The following is a 20,574-nucleotide window of genomic DNA, read 5'->3' on the forward strand; positions in this document are numbered from 1 at the left end:
TGGGGTTGGCCCTGGCTGACTTAATCGTCTGCCTGCTTCGAGTCTGGGACGTTGTATGCTACTCGATGCTTCTGTCCGGACTGGACATACCGGACCCCTACTTGCAACGCTTTGACTGCTTCGTGCGCACCTTCATCGGCACGTCAGTCCTGATTACCGCGGCCATTGCGTACGACCGTTATGACTGCGTGTGTCGCGGCAGCCGGCGCATCATGACGTACGGGAGAGCCAAGAAAGCCATCTTGACTTCCCTCGCAGCCTCCGTAATGGTCAACGTTCCGCTCTTTGTACACATATCAAGCGGCGGGAAGTTTGCCTCGCTCAAGCTTGTGGACAACACGCTTTGCGTGACTATTTTTGCCGCCGTGCTGGTGTTGATAGCAGTCTGTTACAGCAAGGTATTGCTCACGGTGCGCAGACACGTTAGACTTGGGGTGCTATCCACGGGACTTGACAAGGATTCGCATTCCCAAAGGACAGTAGAAATTCGGACTTCACCCACAAGTCCCACCACTTCAACCCTGGCGTTGCTGCAGGTAGCCATCACTAGCACACCATTCTCGAGCACCATGATCGTAGGACAAACAATGAACGAGAGTGCATCCGAAACTGTTCTCAACGAGGCTTCCGAAACGTCTCGTTATTTGGGGGACACCAACCTCAGTAGCGATCGCCTAACATCTTACGCGGACACTATCATCTCGGTAAAACCTGTGACTCAGGATGTAGGCGCGTCTACGACTCAGAAAGTAGATGTACCAGAAATTCCAAATGTAGGTGTACCAAAGACTCCGGATAGAGGTGCACCAACAACTCCTTATGTAGGTGTACTGAAAACTCCAGGCGCAGTTGAACCAAAACATTCGGTTGAAAATGTACCAAAGACTCCGGGTGAAGGTGTTCCAAAGATTCTGGATGTAGGTGTGCCACAGGCTCCGGATGTCGGTATACCGAAGACTCCAGGTGAAGTTGTACCAATGACTCCGGGTGAAGGTGTATCGAAGGCTCCGGGTGTAGGTATTCCACAGGTGTCGGATGTAGGTGTACCAAAGACTCCAGAACTAGGTGTACCAAAACTGACGCTAGCGCAGTCACCTCGGTACCGAATCACAGACGCCGACAATCGACAGGACCGTCCCTCCAACGGCGAACAACCACTATGCTCTTTGTCACCAGCCTGGTCTTCGTTCTGTCCTGGCTGCCGTACTGGTCTGTTGTCGTTTCGCTTCACGTTCGCGACGAGAGATCGCTCGTCTTGGAGACGTTAGTAAACCTGTTGTTTCTCAACAACGCCATCAATCCGTTCATTTACGGCGTGGCTAACCGGCGGTTTCGGAAGGATTGTGGAGATGCTCTTCGAAACATGAAGCAATGCAGATGATAGAGATTTTATTTTCTTCGCTATTAGATATCAGCATCTGAGCGGTTGCTGTACAACCCAAACTGATTGAAATCTCAGAACAATGAGCTAAAACATGTTACTTCTCCTTTACGGGAGCCTGACCAATGAAAAAGTAAGTTGAAACATTGCTAATTGAAAAAAAATATACCCGATAGTGTATGTAGCAATCTCATTGAGTGATTTGTTACGGTACAATTAACTATTCAAAAGCGGTCAAAAACATATTTTAACTCTCTTGTGCACAACCTACTCGCTATTTACCACATTTGTGGTAAATAGCGGGTATGTAAGTTAAAGGTACGTCAGCCATTTATTCGAGGATTCTTTAGGAATTATTTATTTGAGTTGAAGGATTTTACGGGGAGGGAAGAAGGATTTCACTTGGACAATGCTTCACGTGTTTCTTTCATGCTGGGGTGCCACAATGTACAATTCTCCATTTTTAATATTATTTTCCAAAAATATGAACATGTTAATGTTAAAGCTCTGGGTAGCCCCGCTGATAAAGACGAGTTCCCAGTCCAAGTTGTCAGATACTGTAAATGTTTGTGTTTAGATCAAAGGTGGGCCATAGTTTAACCATTTATCATTTTAAAACATTGTTCACCCCCCCAAAAAAATCCGATCAAAAATCAACGGGCATTATACTTCGTTCATTTTCTTTTCATTTATATATTTTTATTTGCATAGTATTCTATTTATTTTCTGTGTAGACATTTCGAGCTTGGGTAGGCAGGCCTTAGGGCTACAGTGTTTAAGTACACTTTTGTTTACCCTGGCCGGTTTGAAATGTTATTTTGTTCTTGTTTTCCGTCCCTCTATCTCCTCTCCCCTGTCAAACTGTCCACCCTCCCCTCCCTCCCTCCCCCCCCCCCTTCCAACCCATTCCTACTCGCATCAGTCTTTAGTCTTGTCTGGTCATACTTTTCAATTTTTTTTTTTTATTACTTTCTGATTTTTATTTGCTTTGTCATTGTACTTTTGTTCATTTGTTGGCCGAATAAATAATAATAATAATAATAATAATATTCTCCATGAATTGCATACACAGCGATGTTTGCAGGATTCTAGCGGGCGCCTATAATATAAGTGCATAGGGCCTATTCATGTACACACCCACGCATCAACTTCGTTCTCAGGATGTCGGAAAGTACGCGCTCCCACCACTTTTTGCTCTCTAAACCTGGCACTGGATCATTTGCATATCCAAAATTATTGGATACTAATGCAAATTCGGCTCCCTGTGGGCAATGTATTCTGGCGCACATTATCATGTGGTCTGGTGATAATACTAAAATGTACAACTCGACACATTCACAGCAAAGTCTTTTGGTGCTTGACTCAATAGCTTGGTAGCGTTAGGTTATTTGTGGGAAGCTTATAGGGCTTACTTTGGTTAATTTTCCGGGGACAGACAGACCGACCAATCACCAATTGACATGTAAAAGCTCCAGTCAGAGCTTAAAAATAGAAGTTATAGCAACCTTATACGTGTTGAAATAATTGGGATCATATTTATGTGCGTACTCATATGTGCGGGTCTTAATAATCATATTGAAGAGAAAATCGCGCATTGATATGGCTTTGATCGGGGTCACTTACACACCCAACAAAAAGAAAGATCCCCACCTATATAATTTTTTTCTGTAAATCAAAAACTACTGTGCACATCTTGCTTAAATTACGACTAATCAGTACAGACATTCAATAGGTATTCAGCCATACTCTTTGTTTGGCCATACAACAGTGATAATGTGTTCAAAATAAGTACCGGTGTGCAATTTATGACAAATGCTACCGAAAACAATTGGACTTTTGTATACGTGTAAGGTGAATGTGAACAACAACATGCACATATACAAAAGTGCAACTGTTATCAGTATCGTTTGTCATAAATTGAATAATTTCGTAAACATTATCACTGTTTTGGGCCAAATAAAGAGTTTGGCTGGATTGCTATGGAATTTCTTTAGTTTTTGAGTTAGACAAAAAAGTATTGGGAGGGGGAACTTATTTCTTTGTTGGTTGAGTGTATTATTTGTAATACACTTGTCATTATACTATGGAACCTAATGCAGCGTAGTATTGCTGTACAATCAGAGCGCGATTAAGGAGTTCCCAGCCCAGGGTTGGAAATAAAGTAGACCCTGGGGAAGGGGTTGACAATTCGCACGACCTATTTCCTGCGATGGCGATGATGACTTTACTGTTAGTCATTTAATGGAGTCATGCACTCCTACAATAACGTGTTCTGCAGGCGAAATAAGTCACGCGTGCGTGCGTGTGCGCGTGTTATTTAAGCAAAGTACCGGTACTCTTGCGATCCACACGCCATGGACTTTGCTGCTTTTATTTCTGACAGTCTCAATAACAGTTCCTAAATGGACCGACACGATATGACTCAAAGCTATTGAAAATTGTTTCTTATTCCTCACTCTTTCGATTTGGTGATTTGAAAAATAGTAAACTTGAGAACAAAAACCGTTCTCTCCGAAGTGATATCCTGCAAATTAATATGATTGAGCCGTGCTCTCAGTTCAATAGAGAGTTGGTCGATGAGGGGTATCGCACTTTCGGGGGTGGGTCTTGTGGTTTCATCTAGATAATAAAAAGTTCTTAGATAATGTACCATTTTGTCGCCGTCTAGCACTCGACATACATGCCACACAACATGCGCCAAATAACATCAACCGCGGAGACACGAATTGTAGATGCTCTTATGGAAAAGATGTCGCTTTCCGACGCGCTTTAAATTCAACTGTTTGGATGAGTTAATACACCTGGTAAGACAGAATAAGAAAGGTCAAGCCTCTAGAGCTAAAATAACATCGGGAGACCGGAAGACGAACGAGAAGGAAGGAAGGTGAGCGTTGCGGTGCGAAATATCGAAGTTCGGGATTCCGATATGGAAGGGGCAGATTCCACAAACACTACGCGTACGCAGTCCGAAGTGTACATGCACATCCCTGGCAGAGGAGAATGCATCTTTTTAGTGGCTTTCTTCATCCTGGTCATGATAGTGGGATCCTTCGGTAACTGCCTGACTCTCTGCGTCTACTGCTCCAAATCGCTCAAATCCAGCACCCATGTGCTGATCATAGCCCTGTCCGTGGCCGACCTCATCGTGTGTCTCCTCCGACCCTACGAAATCGCCTGGTACTCGTCGTCCCTAACCGAAGACCCCATACCCAGGCTGATTTTCGACGGCTTTAACTGTTTGGACCGCACATTCATCGCGACATCTTTCATGGCCACCGGCGTCATCGCGTTAGATCGTTACGATTGCGTGTGCCGTCCCATCCACCGGAAAATCATGACGTCTAGTCGGGCCAAAAGAGCCCTGTTGGCGATCTTGGCAGCATCCGTGGTCGGAAACACTCCTCTGTACTTGCAAACGAGCCTGACAGAAAACCCACCGTTGCTGAACTTTATCATTTACATCTCCGTATTCGTTTTGTTTTTAGCCTCCCTGGCGACGATAACAGTGTGTTATAGCAAGGTCTTTCTAACGATACGGAGACACGTGAAAACTAGCCCCGAGTTGTATGGGATGCGGCAAGTGTGTTCTACTAGACAGCACGCCACTGTGGAAGATGCATCTCTCTCCAATAAACCTCCGTTTGATATTGGCCTCGGGCCGGCTCCCGAAATCCAAACTGTTGGACTATCATCAAGATGTCCCGGCAATTATCCAGGCAGGTGGGCCAATGCCCGGGGTTGTGGTGCTGGCGAGACCACAGCACGCCACCAGTTCATCATACCGAACGGACGAAGACGCGCCCCGGCACCGGTCCTGCAGCGGAAAACCACCACAATGCTATTCGTCACCAGCGTGGTGTTTCTGGTCGTCTGGTTGCCGTACGGGATCAATGCCATCATGGACGCCTTCGATGAAAAATCAGTCTTTATGAAGGTTTTGTCCAACATCCTTTATCTGAATAACGCCATCAATCCGTTCATCTATGGCCTCGCTAACCGTCGATTTCGGAAGGAGTGCAAGGACGTTCTCAGCAGAATGAGACTGTACTAGTCTCAGAATTTGTTTTTCATAATGTTGCTATTCTCACGATGGCCAACCTAGATAAATCTTTGTACCTGACTGATTGACATGGGCGTCGCGAGGGGGGGGGGGCAAGGGGGCACTTGCCCCTCCCCCGGAAAAGCAAAAAAAGAAAAAAAGAAGAAAAAAAAAAGAAACAAAAGAAAAGAAAAAGAGGCGCGAAGACAAAGTGGTGTAAATTTAATGAGTTGGGGGGGGGGCGCAAAATGTCCCTGCCCCCCTCTAAAACTGATAAATCGAGAATGTGTTGAGAAATACAAGCATTTTTTGGCAAAATTTTTTTTGCCCCCCTCTAGAAAAAAATCTTGGCGACGCCCATGCTGATTGACCGACTAAATATACGGTCACTTCCTTATAAAGGCACGTAGGAACATTTTGCAATCACTGGACACGCACTAATACCAATTTAAAGAGCAAATCTTTGCTCACTGTGAAGATAAGACTGGTACAACATAGCCCGTTAAATTATTCCGCCTGAAGTAGTATCGTTTGGAAGACAACAATAAGATCAGGGGTTAAGAAAGTTAACCCACGGGCATTATTTTTAAACGACACCCCAAATACAAGTTCAACAAGTTAGTTAATTTTTAAAAATGGTTTTGTCTTTCGCCGACGTATTATAAAATATTTCTTAAGAAATGTTGGTTGTTATGCACCTTCCCTAAGAGTTTGAGCAATTTCGTTGCTTCCAACGAGAACAAAGGCATAAACACCAAACGAGTCTCTAGTGTTCCTCAACTCTTAAGTGTGCGACAGTACCAACATTGTATTTAAAATAATGTTGATACTTACTCCACAATTCATACTCAAGTTCCCAATTGAGACATACAAATGTAGCCAAAAAGCATCGTGAGTGCCCCTTTAACCCTGTTTGAACTTTGACATATAATTTCTGAGGCAAAGATCAGACCCAGGCCAACTCCCATGGGCTTTGTATTGTCCAGCTCCAACTACAAGGCTTGTGAAGTATAGCTGCTGTTATCACGAGGCCATCAATCATCCTTTTATAGGCCCAGTCATGAATCATGGAAACGGATGGTCCTCATCATTTTTAGCTATTATTCATGTATATGTTGCCTCAGGCTGTTGTGGTTGGGGGATAACCAGGCAAAAACCAGGGAAATAAACTTTTGTTTGCGCAGGTACTGACCAAATACAGAGTAATCTGGGCATTTACACACTTTGTTTGGGCCACAGTGGGCCTCTGTCAATCCATTTAGACACAATGATGGGGATTTTGTTCACCAAAACTCCTACTGAAGGGATTGTGTTAGACCGTATCACCCATGCACCATCATAAAGATAAATACAAATAAATAGGGTTATAATGTTTAACCTTGTTATGCCAATGAATGCGCTAAATCCAATTCTAAATCCAATTCGGAATTAATTGAATAGAATTTTACTTGAGGCTTTACCAGGGTTGTTCTGACTGTTTTTTTTTAAATGGAAGTCGCCTATTGCATTACTGAAAGCTACGCATGGTAAACGTTAGAGGTTGTAAAAAAGGGATACGGAAACAACAGATGTGAAAAGAAACGAAACAAAAAGAAACACCTCTTTCTGAGGAAAAAATGAAAGATATTTTTCTTTTTAAGAAGAGCAAGCCGTATGATGAGGGTTAGCAAACTTAAGGCACCAAATTCCACAAAGATGCCACGCGCGGAAAAAAAAAAACTTGGATAACTCTACGTCTCCACCAGGGGAATAATTGTTAGAGTGCATGGGTGTAAGGAGACTACAGGCCTAGTCACCCACTCAAGCACCCTATCTGGCAGGTGGATCCAAGGTTGAGACTCTTCCCAATTTGCCGACTTTGCAGCTAGCTATACGGGGAAGGGGTTGATCTGACCATTGGTCCGCAAAAATAGGAAAGTCCAACAGAAAACAAAGTAGCACTTGCCTGCTACACTCAATGCCCCTGCGACAGTTACCCCCCCCCCCCCCCTGAGCCAAAGGTGAATCGGAAATGCTACCGTGCTCAAAACGCGGCGACACAACGTTCCCGACTCGGAAATCGAGGGACTCTCTCTACGTTGGTCTCCATCACTTTATTAAATTCGCGGGTTTTCAGATATAGTCTGTTGAATACACAACAGTAGTCTATGATTGTGTGCGAGCAGATTCGGCGATTAATTAGGCAAGACTGCGTCGTGACCTCGAGATTCTGACCATTTAGCGGAGCCTTCTATCGGGTCTTCAGTGACCTGTTGTAGTATTACAAAAGCATGTCAGCCAAAACGACTAATCAACAGCATAGACCAACATTTCTGATCAAAAATGACGTCACAATTTGTATTGGCTGATGGCGCGTGGGGACGCATTCAACTTGTACTGCAGTTCCGTTGGACAACGGGTAATACTCAGATTAGTCTACAGACGGGGGTTCGACAGTCGACACTCATTGTTTTTAAAAGTAGTTGTCAAGTAACCCCTAACGCTTGCATTCAGTGGTCTTGAATTCCCGAGGATGAATAGTTTACTATTATTGTTGATTGCTTTATTTTTGAGGGATGACACCATGACACCACGAATAGTGGGGTTTCAAATGAAACTCGATTTTTGTTCTACCATTATCTATTACAGTTAGGTTTCTAATGATTAATCGAAAGAAAATGATGAGCAACATTGATTGTACTTTTCAAAGATAAATGAATCACATCTGGCACCTTATAGTACAAACGTTGCAGTGGTTCACAATGTTCATAAAACCCAACGTTATTGACTTTTGTCTTAAAATCCAGCTTTGAATATAATACATGTATAATAGTTGAATTAGGGACAACTTTTTCGTACGAGCTTTTGGTGTGAGCATTGATTAGAATTATACATCTGAATGTCTTCAAAGATTAACCTTATGTCACAAAGGACATTTTTCGATGTGCTACAAACGCGAAAATATAACGATGACATCAGGCCTACTCAAAGGGAGGGGCGTGGGACGCAAGAAGGGGGATGACCCCTCACTAGCCTCTTGTATCCCCATCTAGTTTTTGGGCACCCTGCTTTGATGAAGACAAAAGTAAACTTACAATTTTAGACGCAATCCCGCTCGAGTATATTTGACCTCAGTTTCGCCTCCGATATCGAAAACCCGACCACGATAATATGATCACATCAATATTGCAAGAAAATCCCGGGCCAGAAAAACAGAATTGACAAAAGGAACGGCACAAAGGGTAACCTTTCAATAAGGCATAATTACAACAGAATTGGTGCCTGTCATGCTTCGACTGGAAATATGATTGTTTTCAAAGATAGAATGATAGCTTCGGCTGGCATTGAATTGCTGTGAGTTTAACTTGGTTGTGAACTTATTAAGAAAGCACGGCACTGCTCTAAGTTGATTGATGGCCTCCAAATAAATCTGTTCCCTACTTTTGCAAAATAGAAATAAATTTGATTGATACGCTTCCAATGCAGTCTAGTTCGTCTGTCGTTGTTACCTTTTGATTTCGAGCAAAGCAAAAGAGATTCGTAGGTACGTAACGGAAGGTTGCCACGTGGCTTTTGTTTATATCTTCAGTTGATTTCATTAGGTTGAATTGGATCAGAAAGGTGACTTGGCGGGCATTAACTTTAGTTTGAGGCTCTGAAATTGTGGGTTTTCTTTGTTTTCGATCGCATGGCCCTTTCCTTCTATCAGCCAGTCGGAACAGACAACAGACTTACTGCTTCAAAAGTAACCCTGTGTTGGACAGTATCCGCCAGCGACCCCTCGTGCAAGTACTCCCGGCCTTAATGGCGACACATAGAGAGGGACGTCACGCATAAGAAAATCGTGGCAAAAACCAACTTGACAGAGGCCGTAATATTTTGAGGCCAGGTGATACTGTTGCATTAGTTAAGCATGAATGGCTTTGGGCTCCACTCACTCGCACATTTACGGATACCGGTATAGCTAACAATATTCAAGCTTTCCTGCATTAACAATGTTGGGCAAATCTCTTCAATCGCTAAATAAGCAGAACATAAAGCTTGTCATTCTTTTCCTAAAGGGCCCATGAAATGTAATATTGTTTATGCAATCATTGAAAATGCACCTTTGTGTCCCTGTAACCTTAGTTTCAATTTTCATTTTGACATTTGTAAGGGATTTTGGTGCCACTTTTGGTTTTTATGCTAATGCGAATTTCCATATGCATGAGCAAAAGTGTGATGTCATATAAGGCAGAAACCTCAATGTTGAAATTAGTTTATGCACAAAAAAATTGAAAATTTCTTTTCATTAGTGATTCGTTGTTGTGTCAGTTCATGCATGGCAGTAAGCCAATGAGCACACTTTTCTCACAAATGCTTTCAATGAGCATATTTTGGGCTCACTATTACAATAAAAAACACCTGTCTACCTGAAATGACATCACGAGAACAGCGCCCTCAATTGTCCGGAGAAGCAAGGCATTTTTTAAAAAATGTTTAAAGAAGTGCACTTTTCAACAAAATTGACCGAAAAGGAATATTAATTAGTTTTCATACACTTAAGAGGATTAGAAAGTAGCACAGAATTTGTTGCTAATAAATATTCACTTCATAAGCCCTTGAAAGGATCTGCAGAGCTCGTAACAGCAGCATAACTAGGGTCAAACTATTATAAGATGGGGGAACAGAGGGGTGCGTACATTTTTCAAGGGGGCGCTAAAGGCAAATGAAACGAATCATTTGAAAAGTACAGTAGAATGTTTTCCAATTCAAGATTTCAGATGGGGGTGGGGTGGGAGTGGGGGGGGGGGAGGTGGTACGAATATCGGGCCCGTGCACGTGCCCCCTCCCCTCCCCCGACCTCGGACTTACGCCACTGGTTCATGGTTCATCAATGTACATTTTCGGCCTGTGTTCATCAATGTTCATATTTGGTTTCGTGGTAACCTTTCCTCATTCTGTATTAAGGCCTTTTCCTCTTTCTATAAGGCTTTGCTGTCTATCAATTTAGGCTTAACTGCCAGTGTAACATACTATATATTAGTAATGTTAAAACTTTGAAACTTGTTTTATTGTCTTTAATGTACATACACGACTTGTTACATATCTTATTGTAAAATGGTAACAAACATGTAATTATAACAATAAAGAAAACAATATTAAGAAACGATAACAGATGCTTGCTCTCAATTCTTGTTTACTTTTCGTTTCCATTTAAAGGTATACAAGGTTGCCTTTCAAAGGGTTATTTCAACTGTTCATAATTCACATATTGACGAATATACCCAGCACCAAGGACGAATGCAGAACACTTTTTTCGGTAAAACACAGAATTTCGGTACCCCAAAAAGGTCCAGAAATCACGGCGTGGGGTTCGGGGCCCGCTGAAGGGCCCCGAATTGGATTCTAGATGCCCTGTGGTGCAATCTCAGCCAATTTGGGGGGGGGGGGGGCATGGCCCCCGTTGCCCCCCTATGGATTCGCCCTTGCCCAGCACGATATGTGACAGAGGAGTACCCTAACTTCCTATAACCCATATACCCCTATAGACTATTGCTATAGCCACCCCCCCCGATATCTCAAAGGAATTCCTGAGATTCTGGTAACACAATGACGAACACAAGGGGGGGGGTTCCTCTGTCACATGCCTTGCTACATATGTTGACGAAAGTCCATATTATTTTCATTTAAAGATGTGTTTCCGTGCTTTTTTTTAGTTTCAACTCGAAAAACGGATTTGTTTCTTTCAATTACTATTTTCCTATAGAAATATAAAAGTTCTTCAGTTTTGAACGAGACATCGAACGGAAAAAAAAATCCACCGATGTTTAATAATTAAATGATTTCTTCACAAAATTCAAATTGCTAGCTACCAGACAATTAATTCGGTTCTCGTGGGGCGGGTTGATATGGGCGCAAAATGAAAACCCCTTTTCAGAGAGTCGCAGAAACCCAAAATAAAGTATTTTTTCGTTAAACAAAACATACAGATAAAAAGTGCGTTCGGAGAACAATGATTTTTTGAAGAGCACGGTGTATCATTTTCAAATTTCCAATGTTTAACAGGATGTTTTAAAAGTTGGAGCTATAATTGAAACATGGTAAGAATTAAATCAATATAGTTCAGCATTAGGGGCTCATTTCGCCCCTTGCTAACTCGTTTGCTTCTTTCCGATGTATCTTTACTGGGCGTTGAAATGGTCTTTGTCGCTTGAGGGCGATAGAGTGCCTGTTAGCAAAAAAAGGAGAAAAGAATAGATACGTGCTCAAAATAGTGAGACAGACGTGAACAGTGGAAGCAAGAAGATGTGGTTTGCACTGAGATTTCCCTTACACATTATATTTATTATGCTATTAAAAGGAATACTTATACTGGTTAGCAGCGCCATATACTTGGGCCCAGGTTTGAAAACAAGTGGTGATCTACATTGCTCAATTTCAAAAAAATCTTAAGGACAGTCAAAAGCAAAGCGGTGTCTTTTTACGGCTGCTAGCGACTGTCTGAGATCTTACCCTCGTGACAGATCACCCCGGCATCTTGCGTGTGGTTGCACTGAGTCCTCTCCCAGCAGAACGACGGGCAGTCGGCGATCTCTCTCTCCGACCCGTCACAGGCCAGCCCGTCCATGAGGACGGGGCCCTGGCCCTGACCGAAGTGAGCGGCAGACTTGGCCTCCTCGGCGTCGGCGAAGCCCAACTGGCGACAGATGACCCGGGCGTCGGTCACGTCCCAGTCGTTGTCGCAGATCGTGCCCCAGCTGCCGTCCCGGTGGATCTCGACGCGGCCGCTGGTGCGATTCGGACCGCCGACCAACCGGACGGTATCTGTTTCGAGTGAGGGTTCGGGTTAACGTCCACGCAGGGGAAAAATCAGGGATCAATTTGCAGGAAGATAACCTTAGTGGGTCCTAATTTTCATATAGTTCCAAACACAAATACGATTGAATGAGTTCAACTCCCAATCGTCTATTCACCAGTTTTAGATGACTGGAGTAATTTTTTTTCACAATTCTCCTTTTCTTCAAACAGTAGAAAGATGTTCCCTCCAAATTCTAAGGAGGCGGGGTGGTGCGTGGGGAGAGGCTACACGGGAAGGGAGGAGGAGAGGATACAGGCCTCGAATGGGTTGCACTTCTTTAGTAATATCACTGCGTTCATGGATGATTGCACGTTTAAGCGAAGCTGGGGAAATGGGGCTGGCATTGAATAGGTCTAGGTAACAAAAGCATATCCAAATTGAAGCTAGAGGACAATGCTTCCTGCATAGTTTAGAAATCTACCGATGCCTTTTCTTACAAATAGGGGCACATTTTTAAAATACGGGAACAAGAATACCGGAATACTTCATCGGGCTTTTGTGTGTTCCGGTAGTGTGGTTGGGTTTTAATCATCCTGATTCTGAGATCTACTACTGACGTCGGTTATAAGCATTTGTAACTCTAACAAAGCTGTCCCGCATTTGAATATGTCTTTTGATTTCTTAGCAAAACAGATCGGCAGATTACTCATTTTGACTAATTACTCATGTGAGATGGATTTAAAAAGTTTCTAGTCTAGTAACCAGTTCTAACATGAAAGAGTAATATCATTATTTACAGCTAGACACTGTTGATCACCACTGGTTTAAAACCCTCGCTTAGTTATTAATTAAAGCGCCAAAGAGCCTTATACACAGCTTAATTACATGCCTTATAAGTTTTACAAGGGTGTGGACTTTAAACTTTTTACCACTTTAATCTATTTAATTACTTTAATCTCTTTAATCACTTTAATCTCTTTTCCATTTGCCATTTTTCCCGCATTTTTTTGTTCTTGGAGTTTTTTTTTTACGAAAGACTACTACTGTCCCACAGCACTGCCCACAGCCTAAATCAACAAATGTCGGCCGACCTTCCTTTTAAAGAAAATGCCGGAACAAATGGGAATTTTTGAAAAATGGGAATCGAGAGCATATCTCTCGGGGACTGGGATATTACATATTTCATTTTGTACACCCAGTGAGTGTCAAAGATTGGGTGGCAGGATTAAAAATTTAACAGATGTGATTTGTTGGTGCCTCTGCAAGAAGTATCGGATATACGTGGGAGAGGCGGTCCAACCTACTGGGTCGTATTTTTTTTAAAGGAAAATTATGCATACAAAAGTAGCATATGCCCGCTACCCCTCTCCCCATCCCGCACAGCCACACCCTTGAGCCAAAGATGGATCGACCCGTGGCAAAGACACGATTGATCACGATCAACGTCAGGTTGGATTAATACTTCTCCAAAAACACTCAACCTTTCTTTATCTTAACGACCCATACGGACTTAGTAGTAACGTTTTTTGCTTACTTGGTTTGCAAATGACTCCGGCTTCTTGAGAGTTATTACAGTGGTGGGGGCTGGTGCAGACGAACGGGCAGTCGGCCAGCTTCCTCTCGGTCCCCTTACACGAGACTCGGTTCATGACGATCGGCAGTTCGCTCTCCCCGAAGACCGAGCCGGTCTTGGCCTCCACCGCCTCAAGGAAACCCAACTGGCGGCAAACGATGGCGGCCTCCTTGAAGTCCCAGCCCTGGTCGCAGATGGCGCCCCAGGCGTCGTGATGGTAGATCTCCACTCGGCCGCTGAGGGCGTCGTCACCGTCCACCAGCCGGACTACGCTGTCTATCATGAAATCAACCAAAATGTTCGATCAAGGCTACTAATTAATTGGTAAGCTAGCGGTTGATTCATGATTCTTCTTCTTTCGAGTTTCTCCCATATAGCTTATGAGGGCAAACATTTTGTCAGCCATCTTCTTGAAGGTGGATCTAGGGACTCCAGTCTAATTCAGCCGTTTGGAGGAGAGTATAGGTGGCAGTCGTCAATTATGAGGCCTGTGTCCTCCGTGTGCCCCGGCTCACAATTTGAAGAAGCCAAGAAAGGAGCTTTTTAATGTTGAGAACGTGTGGAGTCTACTTACGCCACTAATGCAGTACCATTTTTGCATTGTTTTATAGTGATTTGGTTTTGGTAGATGTCTCCCATTCAAAATTGAATAACCTTTGCTAGACAAATACCAGTTTAGAAATGAAAACTAATTTCGGGATGAAAGTCGAAAATAGCACGGTGAACGCAACTTTAAGACTGCCGATACTAAATTGAAATGGGAGAATTTAAGTCGCGCATACCACTAAATGCATATCGTTAGGCATTGCAGGTGGCCCAGTGAGTGTTCTTTTTTATATTGTTGTAATTTTATTAGTAACAATGAATTCACGAAAGGTTTCCCATGCCCATCCAAGCGATACAAAATCACTGCTCTCTTTCTCCGCCTTAACGCAATGTGTCCATTGATGTCAATTTTGGTTTATGCCATAAAGCAATCTTACCTCGGCAACCCAGAATTTCGAACTTCAGTCGGTATGTCGTCGTGCTCCAGGCAGTGGGTAAAATGCGAAGATATCTGGTCATGAGCACCACGGGAAAGGTGACGGTCACCTGTTGTCCATTCCCAGTATTTCCATTCAACTGAGCAAAAAGACAGAACATTTGGAACTCTTTAGTTCTTTTCAACTGTTGGTGCAGATGTTTTTCTTCTTCAATATTACAAATTTAGCAAATGGGATGACGGTGCAACGAAAAGGAACAGCAAAAGTTACAGCTTCAAATGAGAAACCTAAACCAATCATCTGAAAAAATAAACCAGTGTTTCAACACGGAATGACACGATAAAATGCAATCACTAAATTTGGTAAGGAGTGGAAACATCAGATTTGCTTTCAGCACGAAGTAAATTCAATAAGGTTCTTAATATTGACCAGTGATTGATTTGAAATTTGACGTACTTCAGAATCCACGAGCTTAAGTCTGCTACAATGTTAATCAACACCATATGCTTAAACTTTGTTTCGAAAACAGCACAAGGTAAACATAAAAAAACTTAAATTATAAAGTTTGCGGGTAACATCATGTAGAAAGATATCTCTTCTTGGAAGAAGTGTGGTTCTGAAAAGAACTGGTTGGTTGAGAGTATAGAGCTCATAAAACAGCTTGTCGCAGAGAACGCCAATTTTAATTTCAATTCTTGATTAAGAATCACTCTACTGGAAGTCATTTCATGCATGTGACATACACAATCACATTTCGAGGGAAACAGGGAGTGGGGTCGGTTCTACGATTCGAACCTTTGGCCTGCAAAACTCAAGCAGCAAGGGTTCTCAAATAACTCGATATATTATTTCAATCACGTGATATGTTTTACGCATGCGTATTATAGTGAGTGATTAAACCTTGTTGCAGGAGAAAAAAAGTGCTTCCCTTACCTGTATAATTTCCCCTTCCGGGTCAGTTAAGCCCAACCAGTCGTCCGACTCGCCTGTGTTGCTGTACTGCACGGTGAAGGTCGACACGTAGTGCCTGCCCCCGGTGTGTCCCTGCATGATCAGACCGGTCACGGCCGTGTAATCACCGATGTCCACCTGAAACCACTGGCCTTCATGGGGGCGTGGCACCCACCCATCATTACCTGAGCCGGATTGGAATTGGTACAGGATCATTGGATGAGTTATACGAGAGAATGCGCGTGACATAGGTATCATAGCGCGGAATTGTATTGGAAAAAAAGCTTCACTTCACTTGCCAAACAAAATTATTTTGGGTCATATCATCAAGGCAGCTCTAACTCTATGAAGTATTACCGAATGATTTCCAGGTAAAGCTTAGCGCTATGCGAAATCAAGTTTGCCCGTCGTCTTTCAAAAGACGATTATCACAAGCAATGCACAAGGGCGGATCCAGAGGGGGGGGGGGGGGGGGGGGGTCAAAGGGGGCCATGCCCCCCCCCCCCAAAAAGAAACCAATTTTTTTTTATGTGACATCGCAATAAAGGCAGGCAATGAGTACACCACCATCTTTTCCTCAAAAAAAACATTGGTTAAAGTGGTCAGAAATTGCCTCAGATCGCACCACAGAGCATCTAGAATCCAAAAAAAATTCGGGGTCCTTAAGCGGGCCCCGAACCCCACGCCGTAATTGTTTGGACCCACTTTTGGGGGGACCAAAATGTTGTTTGCCCCCCCCCCTCAAATTGTGTTCTGGATCCGCCCTTGGCAATGCATTTGGCTTGTCGAGCTGGACCCGAAGCCTCAGTGAAGGATTACTTATTTTCTTCCTCCATTGATGGGGCCCAGCGTGTGCGTATAGGGTCATTCCATGTCAGACCAACGCACTTTTTTACCTCATGTTTTCCGATTTTGATAAAAATTGCTGTGCTTGTAGGTCCTGATGAGCAATGAATGCACACCAATTTTTAGCCCGATCCGACCAACCATGTGGTCAGGGCAGAAACCACAAAAAACAGACATTTTTAGAGCAAAATACCACCTTTTTGGTAGAAATATGTCAAAACCGTGTTAATTTTCATCGAATATATGCAAATTTGGTATTAAAATAATAAGAATCGCATGCTCAAATCAACTCTTTTGTAAAAAATAAATTTTGTGAAAAGGAGGTCACGTGACCTTTAATATGTTATTGTGACCTTTGACCCAATTTATGTAATAATGTATCATTCCGAAAATCAACGAAATGAAGATGACTTGATAGAACATGTCTTCCTCTATCAGAATCTACTAAAAATCAATTGGGGTCTTTAAAATTAACAACTTTATGACTATTTTTGTACAGTTGGTGGGTTACAAACGAGTTAATTTATGACTTTACATTAGAAATCCACCCACACAACTTACTATTCTGTTTCTAAAGGTACTTAAATTAATCTTGGTTTTGGAATTTCTCATGTTTAGGGCTGATGAGGTGTAACCAGACTCATAATATAAATTATCAGCAGTGGCGCACCCAGGATTTTGCTTTTTTTGGGGGGGGGGGGGGGCTCATAGCATTTTGTTGTCAAATTTATGTAGAAGATTGAAAAAAAAATCAAACAAACAAATTGACAACCTTGGAGGGGGGTGGGTTCAAGTCCCTTGATTCCCCCCCCCCCCCCCGTGCCACTGATAATTAGTTATCCAATGAGCGCGCTTGGAATATTGGAATATGAAACAATGCAATGCTGCTGTGACCAATATGCCACCCGACACACTACATTATTCCGTGTTCCACGAGCCATAACGAATTTATCTTCAAGCAAACTTGATGTCGAATGCGTACATTGCACGTGGCGAGAGATGTAGGTGCATAGTGTATCGGACCGTTCAGCAGCAAATAAAAAGAACACAATACATACATGTACATGTACATTCGATATTTGGGGCGCAATATAGCTGTGCAGTATTATATCAAATCACACTGTTGTTGCTATAGATGGACTAATCAGGATCTAGGATTCAAGGTTGCTTGAAGATAATACTCAATATCGCAATCAAAGTTACCTTACTCATTCATCACTACGCTTCTTGAAATTTAATGAGTCTCACAGACTTGGCATTTTTTTCCTTCGAGATAAATTTCACCTGGATGTGTGTCTACTGTACTGGGTCCGGGTAGAAAGCATAGAGCTGTTGCGTACCCTAAACAGTAACTGGGGGGGGCTCGAGGGGCTGGAGCCCCCCCCCCCCTCCCTCCAAGGTTGTCAATTTGTTTGTTTGATTTTGGGGTATTTTTTTTTGTTCAATCTTCTACAGAAATTTGAAAACAAACAAATTATGAGCCCCCCCCCCCCCACACACACACACAAAAGCAAAATCCTGGGTGCGCCACTGCTGATAATTTATATTATGAGTCTGGTTATACCTCATCAGCCCTAAACATGAGAAATTCCCAAACCAAGATTAATTTAAGTAGCTTTAGAAACAGAATAGTAAGTTGTGCGGGTGGATTTCTAATGTAAAGTCTATAAATTGACTAATTTGTAACCTACCAACTGTACAAAAATAGTCATAAAGTTGTAAATTTTAAAGACCCCAATTGATTTTTAGTGGATTCTGATAGAGGAAGACATGCTCTATCAAGTCATTTTCATTTCGTTGATTTTTGGAATGATACATTAGTACATAAATTGGGTCAAAGGTCACGATAACATATTAAAGGTCACGTGACCTACTTTTCACAAAATTTAATTTTTACAAAAGAGTTGATTTGAGCATGCAATTCTTATTATTTTGATACCAAATTCGCATATATTCGATGAAAATTTACATGGTTTTGACATATTTCTTCCAAAAGGGTGGTATTTTACCCTAAAAATGTCCGTTTTTTGTGGTTTCTGCCCTGACCATATGGTAGGTCGGATCGGGCTAAAAATTGGTGTGCATTCATTGCTCATCAGGACCTACAAGCACAGCAATTTTTATCAAAATCGGAAGACATGAGGTAAAAAAGTGCGTTGGTCTGACATGGAATGACCCTATAGTGACATCTCACTCGAAATGGTTGCTCAGTGAGTCGTCATTAAGTCAGTTAGTGTGTAAGTCAGTCAGTGGAAATCGATTGGTCCTTTAGGACCAGCAACACTTTTGCTCCTTTGGTATGTATAGACGACGTACCAACGTTAAGCCGAGCTCTACTTGGAGGGTAGGATGAGCTGTAAGTTGACGAAGCTGTGAGACTACTATCCGGGATAGCACCGCTCTCCATGCCTAGAGGCCCACTGGTACACGGTGCCTCTGCAAAATAGAGAAATCATCAATTACAACATGAATTTAGAAAACAGTTGTCGAACATAACATTACTCTTGGTGTTTTTACGATACCGTAATACTTGCAGTCTTGATGTGTTTACGATACCGTGACTGTACTGCAGGTCAACAAATGGCTTTATATAGGCAAACGAGCTGAAACAACGCCTCGTAACGTCGACTGGAGTGAAACGAAATATTTTTCAAAGTTTTACAGCAGAGACAACCATAACAGTCCCAAAAGTAAAATTGACAAGAGCGGTGCGCTAGTGAGGGGACGAATGGAGATAATTTTCACAATTAACCTCAAATTCACCAAGTCAACGATAATAAAATCACCTCTTGTGAACAATTAGATTACGGGAAGCTCAATACTCTCCTACATTAGTATTCAAACAAGGCTGCACAAAACAGCTATTTAATTGAATGGCTCTTAACTGCAAGTCTCTTCACGCATCTGGTCTACATAATAGGCCGGATTAATCCCAATCATTGACAATCCCTAGTAATCCTATACGATGGCACAACCCAGCTCGCAAATGAGAGACAATGAGGGATAGGTGCAAAGAGAACATTGGGCTCTGGCACCAGCACAAAAACAACAGTCCCTCTATTGTTAACACCCTTGTTGAGTTACCTGTTAATAGTGGAGTTCTATAGCCACCGTCTGATTCATCGCCAATGGAATGCGTTGATGACAACCCTGGATACATAGAAGTGCAACAAACATGAAACTGTGAATGAACAACATAATACTTTCAAAACAAACCTAGCATGTCTCATAATTGTTATGGAATTTTGCGTCGGCAAGTTTGTGATTTTTGTGTCGCAAGTTATTGGACATCAAAATTACCTCGATGAAGGGTACAAATTATTCATTACCGTAGCCTATTCGATTGCCGACCGTTTACCTAATTCAAATGGCAAACACATGGCAGTCAGCATCTTCAAAACAAATAGAGCAATAAACTGGTTAAACCTCACATGATAATATAATTTCACCTTTCTCGATAAAAAAAAAAGGAATTGGGTGTCAAACGACCGCAGAGGCACCACATTACTGTTTTATGCTTGTTCAGAATTTCCTTCACCATACTTCTCATGCAGTATTCCTATACAGCACATGTTCATGGCAATTGTCGCTTGGGCACCATCGGCTTAAAATAATACAGGAGAGTCTTTCTTGAACACATTTTCACGGGGCAGCGTAATCGGGGGGGGGGGGGAGGGAGTGGAGAATTTTACATGAAAACTTGGAAAAAAAAGATACATACCAAACAGGACAGTGATTACCAGTACAGTGAGCCCCACCTGACGACGTACCGATGCCATTTTGCCTCTGTGTAGTTCAACTCATTAAAAAAGTAGAGTGGAAGTCAGCTTCTATATATCACTCTCTCTCCCAATGGATCAATGCATTAAGCCTCGCCCCATCAAGCTTTGACCAATCACAGCTGTGACAAATATCCGAGATGCGCGCACAAAGGTCCGACGCGAGTGCACGTGTGTATGACGTGCGCAGTTGGAACAGGCAGCGTGGCATTGAAGAGAGGCACGTGGTGTTGCCCACGGCTGAAGTGGGCGGGGCTAATGG

At 42.6% G+C, this 20,574-nt stretch overlaps 2 protein-coding genes across 2 annotated transcripts; one reads left to right on the plus strand and one right to left on the minus strand.

Annotated features, from left to right (window-relative positions):
* Positions 1-4,307: 4,307 nt before the first annotated feature.
* On the plus strand, positions 4,308-5,432 carry LOC119726337 (G-protein coupled receptor 84-like). Its single transcript, XM_038197992.1, has one exon. The coding sequence runs from the start codon at positions 4,308-4,310 to the stop codon at positions 5,430-5,432; it is 1,125 nt and encodes a 374-aa protein (XP_038053920.1).
* A 4,993-nt stretch (positions 5,433-10,425) lies between these two features.
* Positions 10,426-20,391, minus strand: LOC119726465 (scavenger receptor cysteine-rich domain-containing group B protein-like). Its single transcript, XM_038198168.1, has 8 exons — positions 20,255-20,391; positions 19,618-19,683; positions 18,850-18,969; positions 15,670-15,872; positions 14,737-14,875; positions 13,715-14,029; positions 11,895-12,206; positions 10,426-11,610 (listed from the first exon to the last, which is right to left on the minus strand). The coding sequence occupies exons 1-8, from the start codon at positions 20,310-20,312 to the stop codon at positions 11,564-11,566; spliced, it is 1,260 nt and encodes a 419-aa protein (XP_038054096.1). The 5' UTR covers positions 20,313-20,391; the 3' UTR covers positions 10,426-11,563.
* Between the last annotated feature and the right edge of the window lie 183 nt (positions 20,392-20,574).

This window comes from Patiria miniata, unplaced genomic scaffold (genome assembly GCF_015706575.1).
Source record: "Patiria miniata isolate m_02_andy unplaced genomic scaffold, ASM1570657v1 HiC_scaffold_2, whole genome shotgun sequence".
In the NCBI taxonomy this organism is placed as follows: domain Eukaryota; kingdom Metazoa; phylum Echinodermata; class Asteroidea; order Valvatida; family Asterinidae; genus Patiria; species Patiria miniata.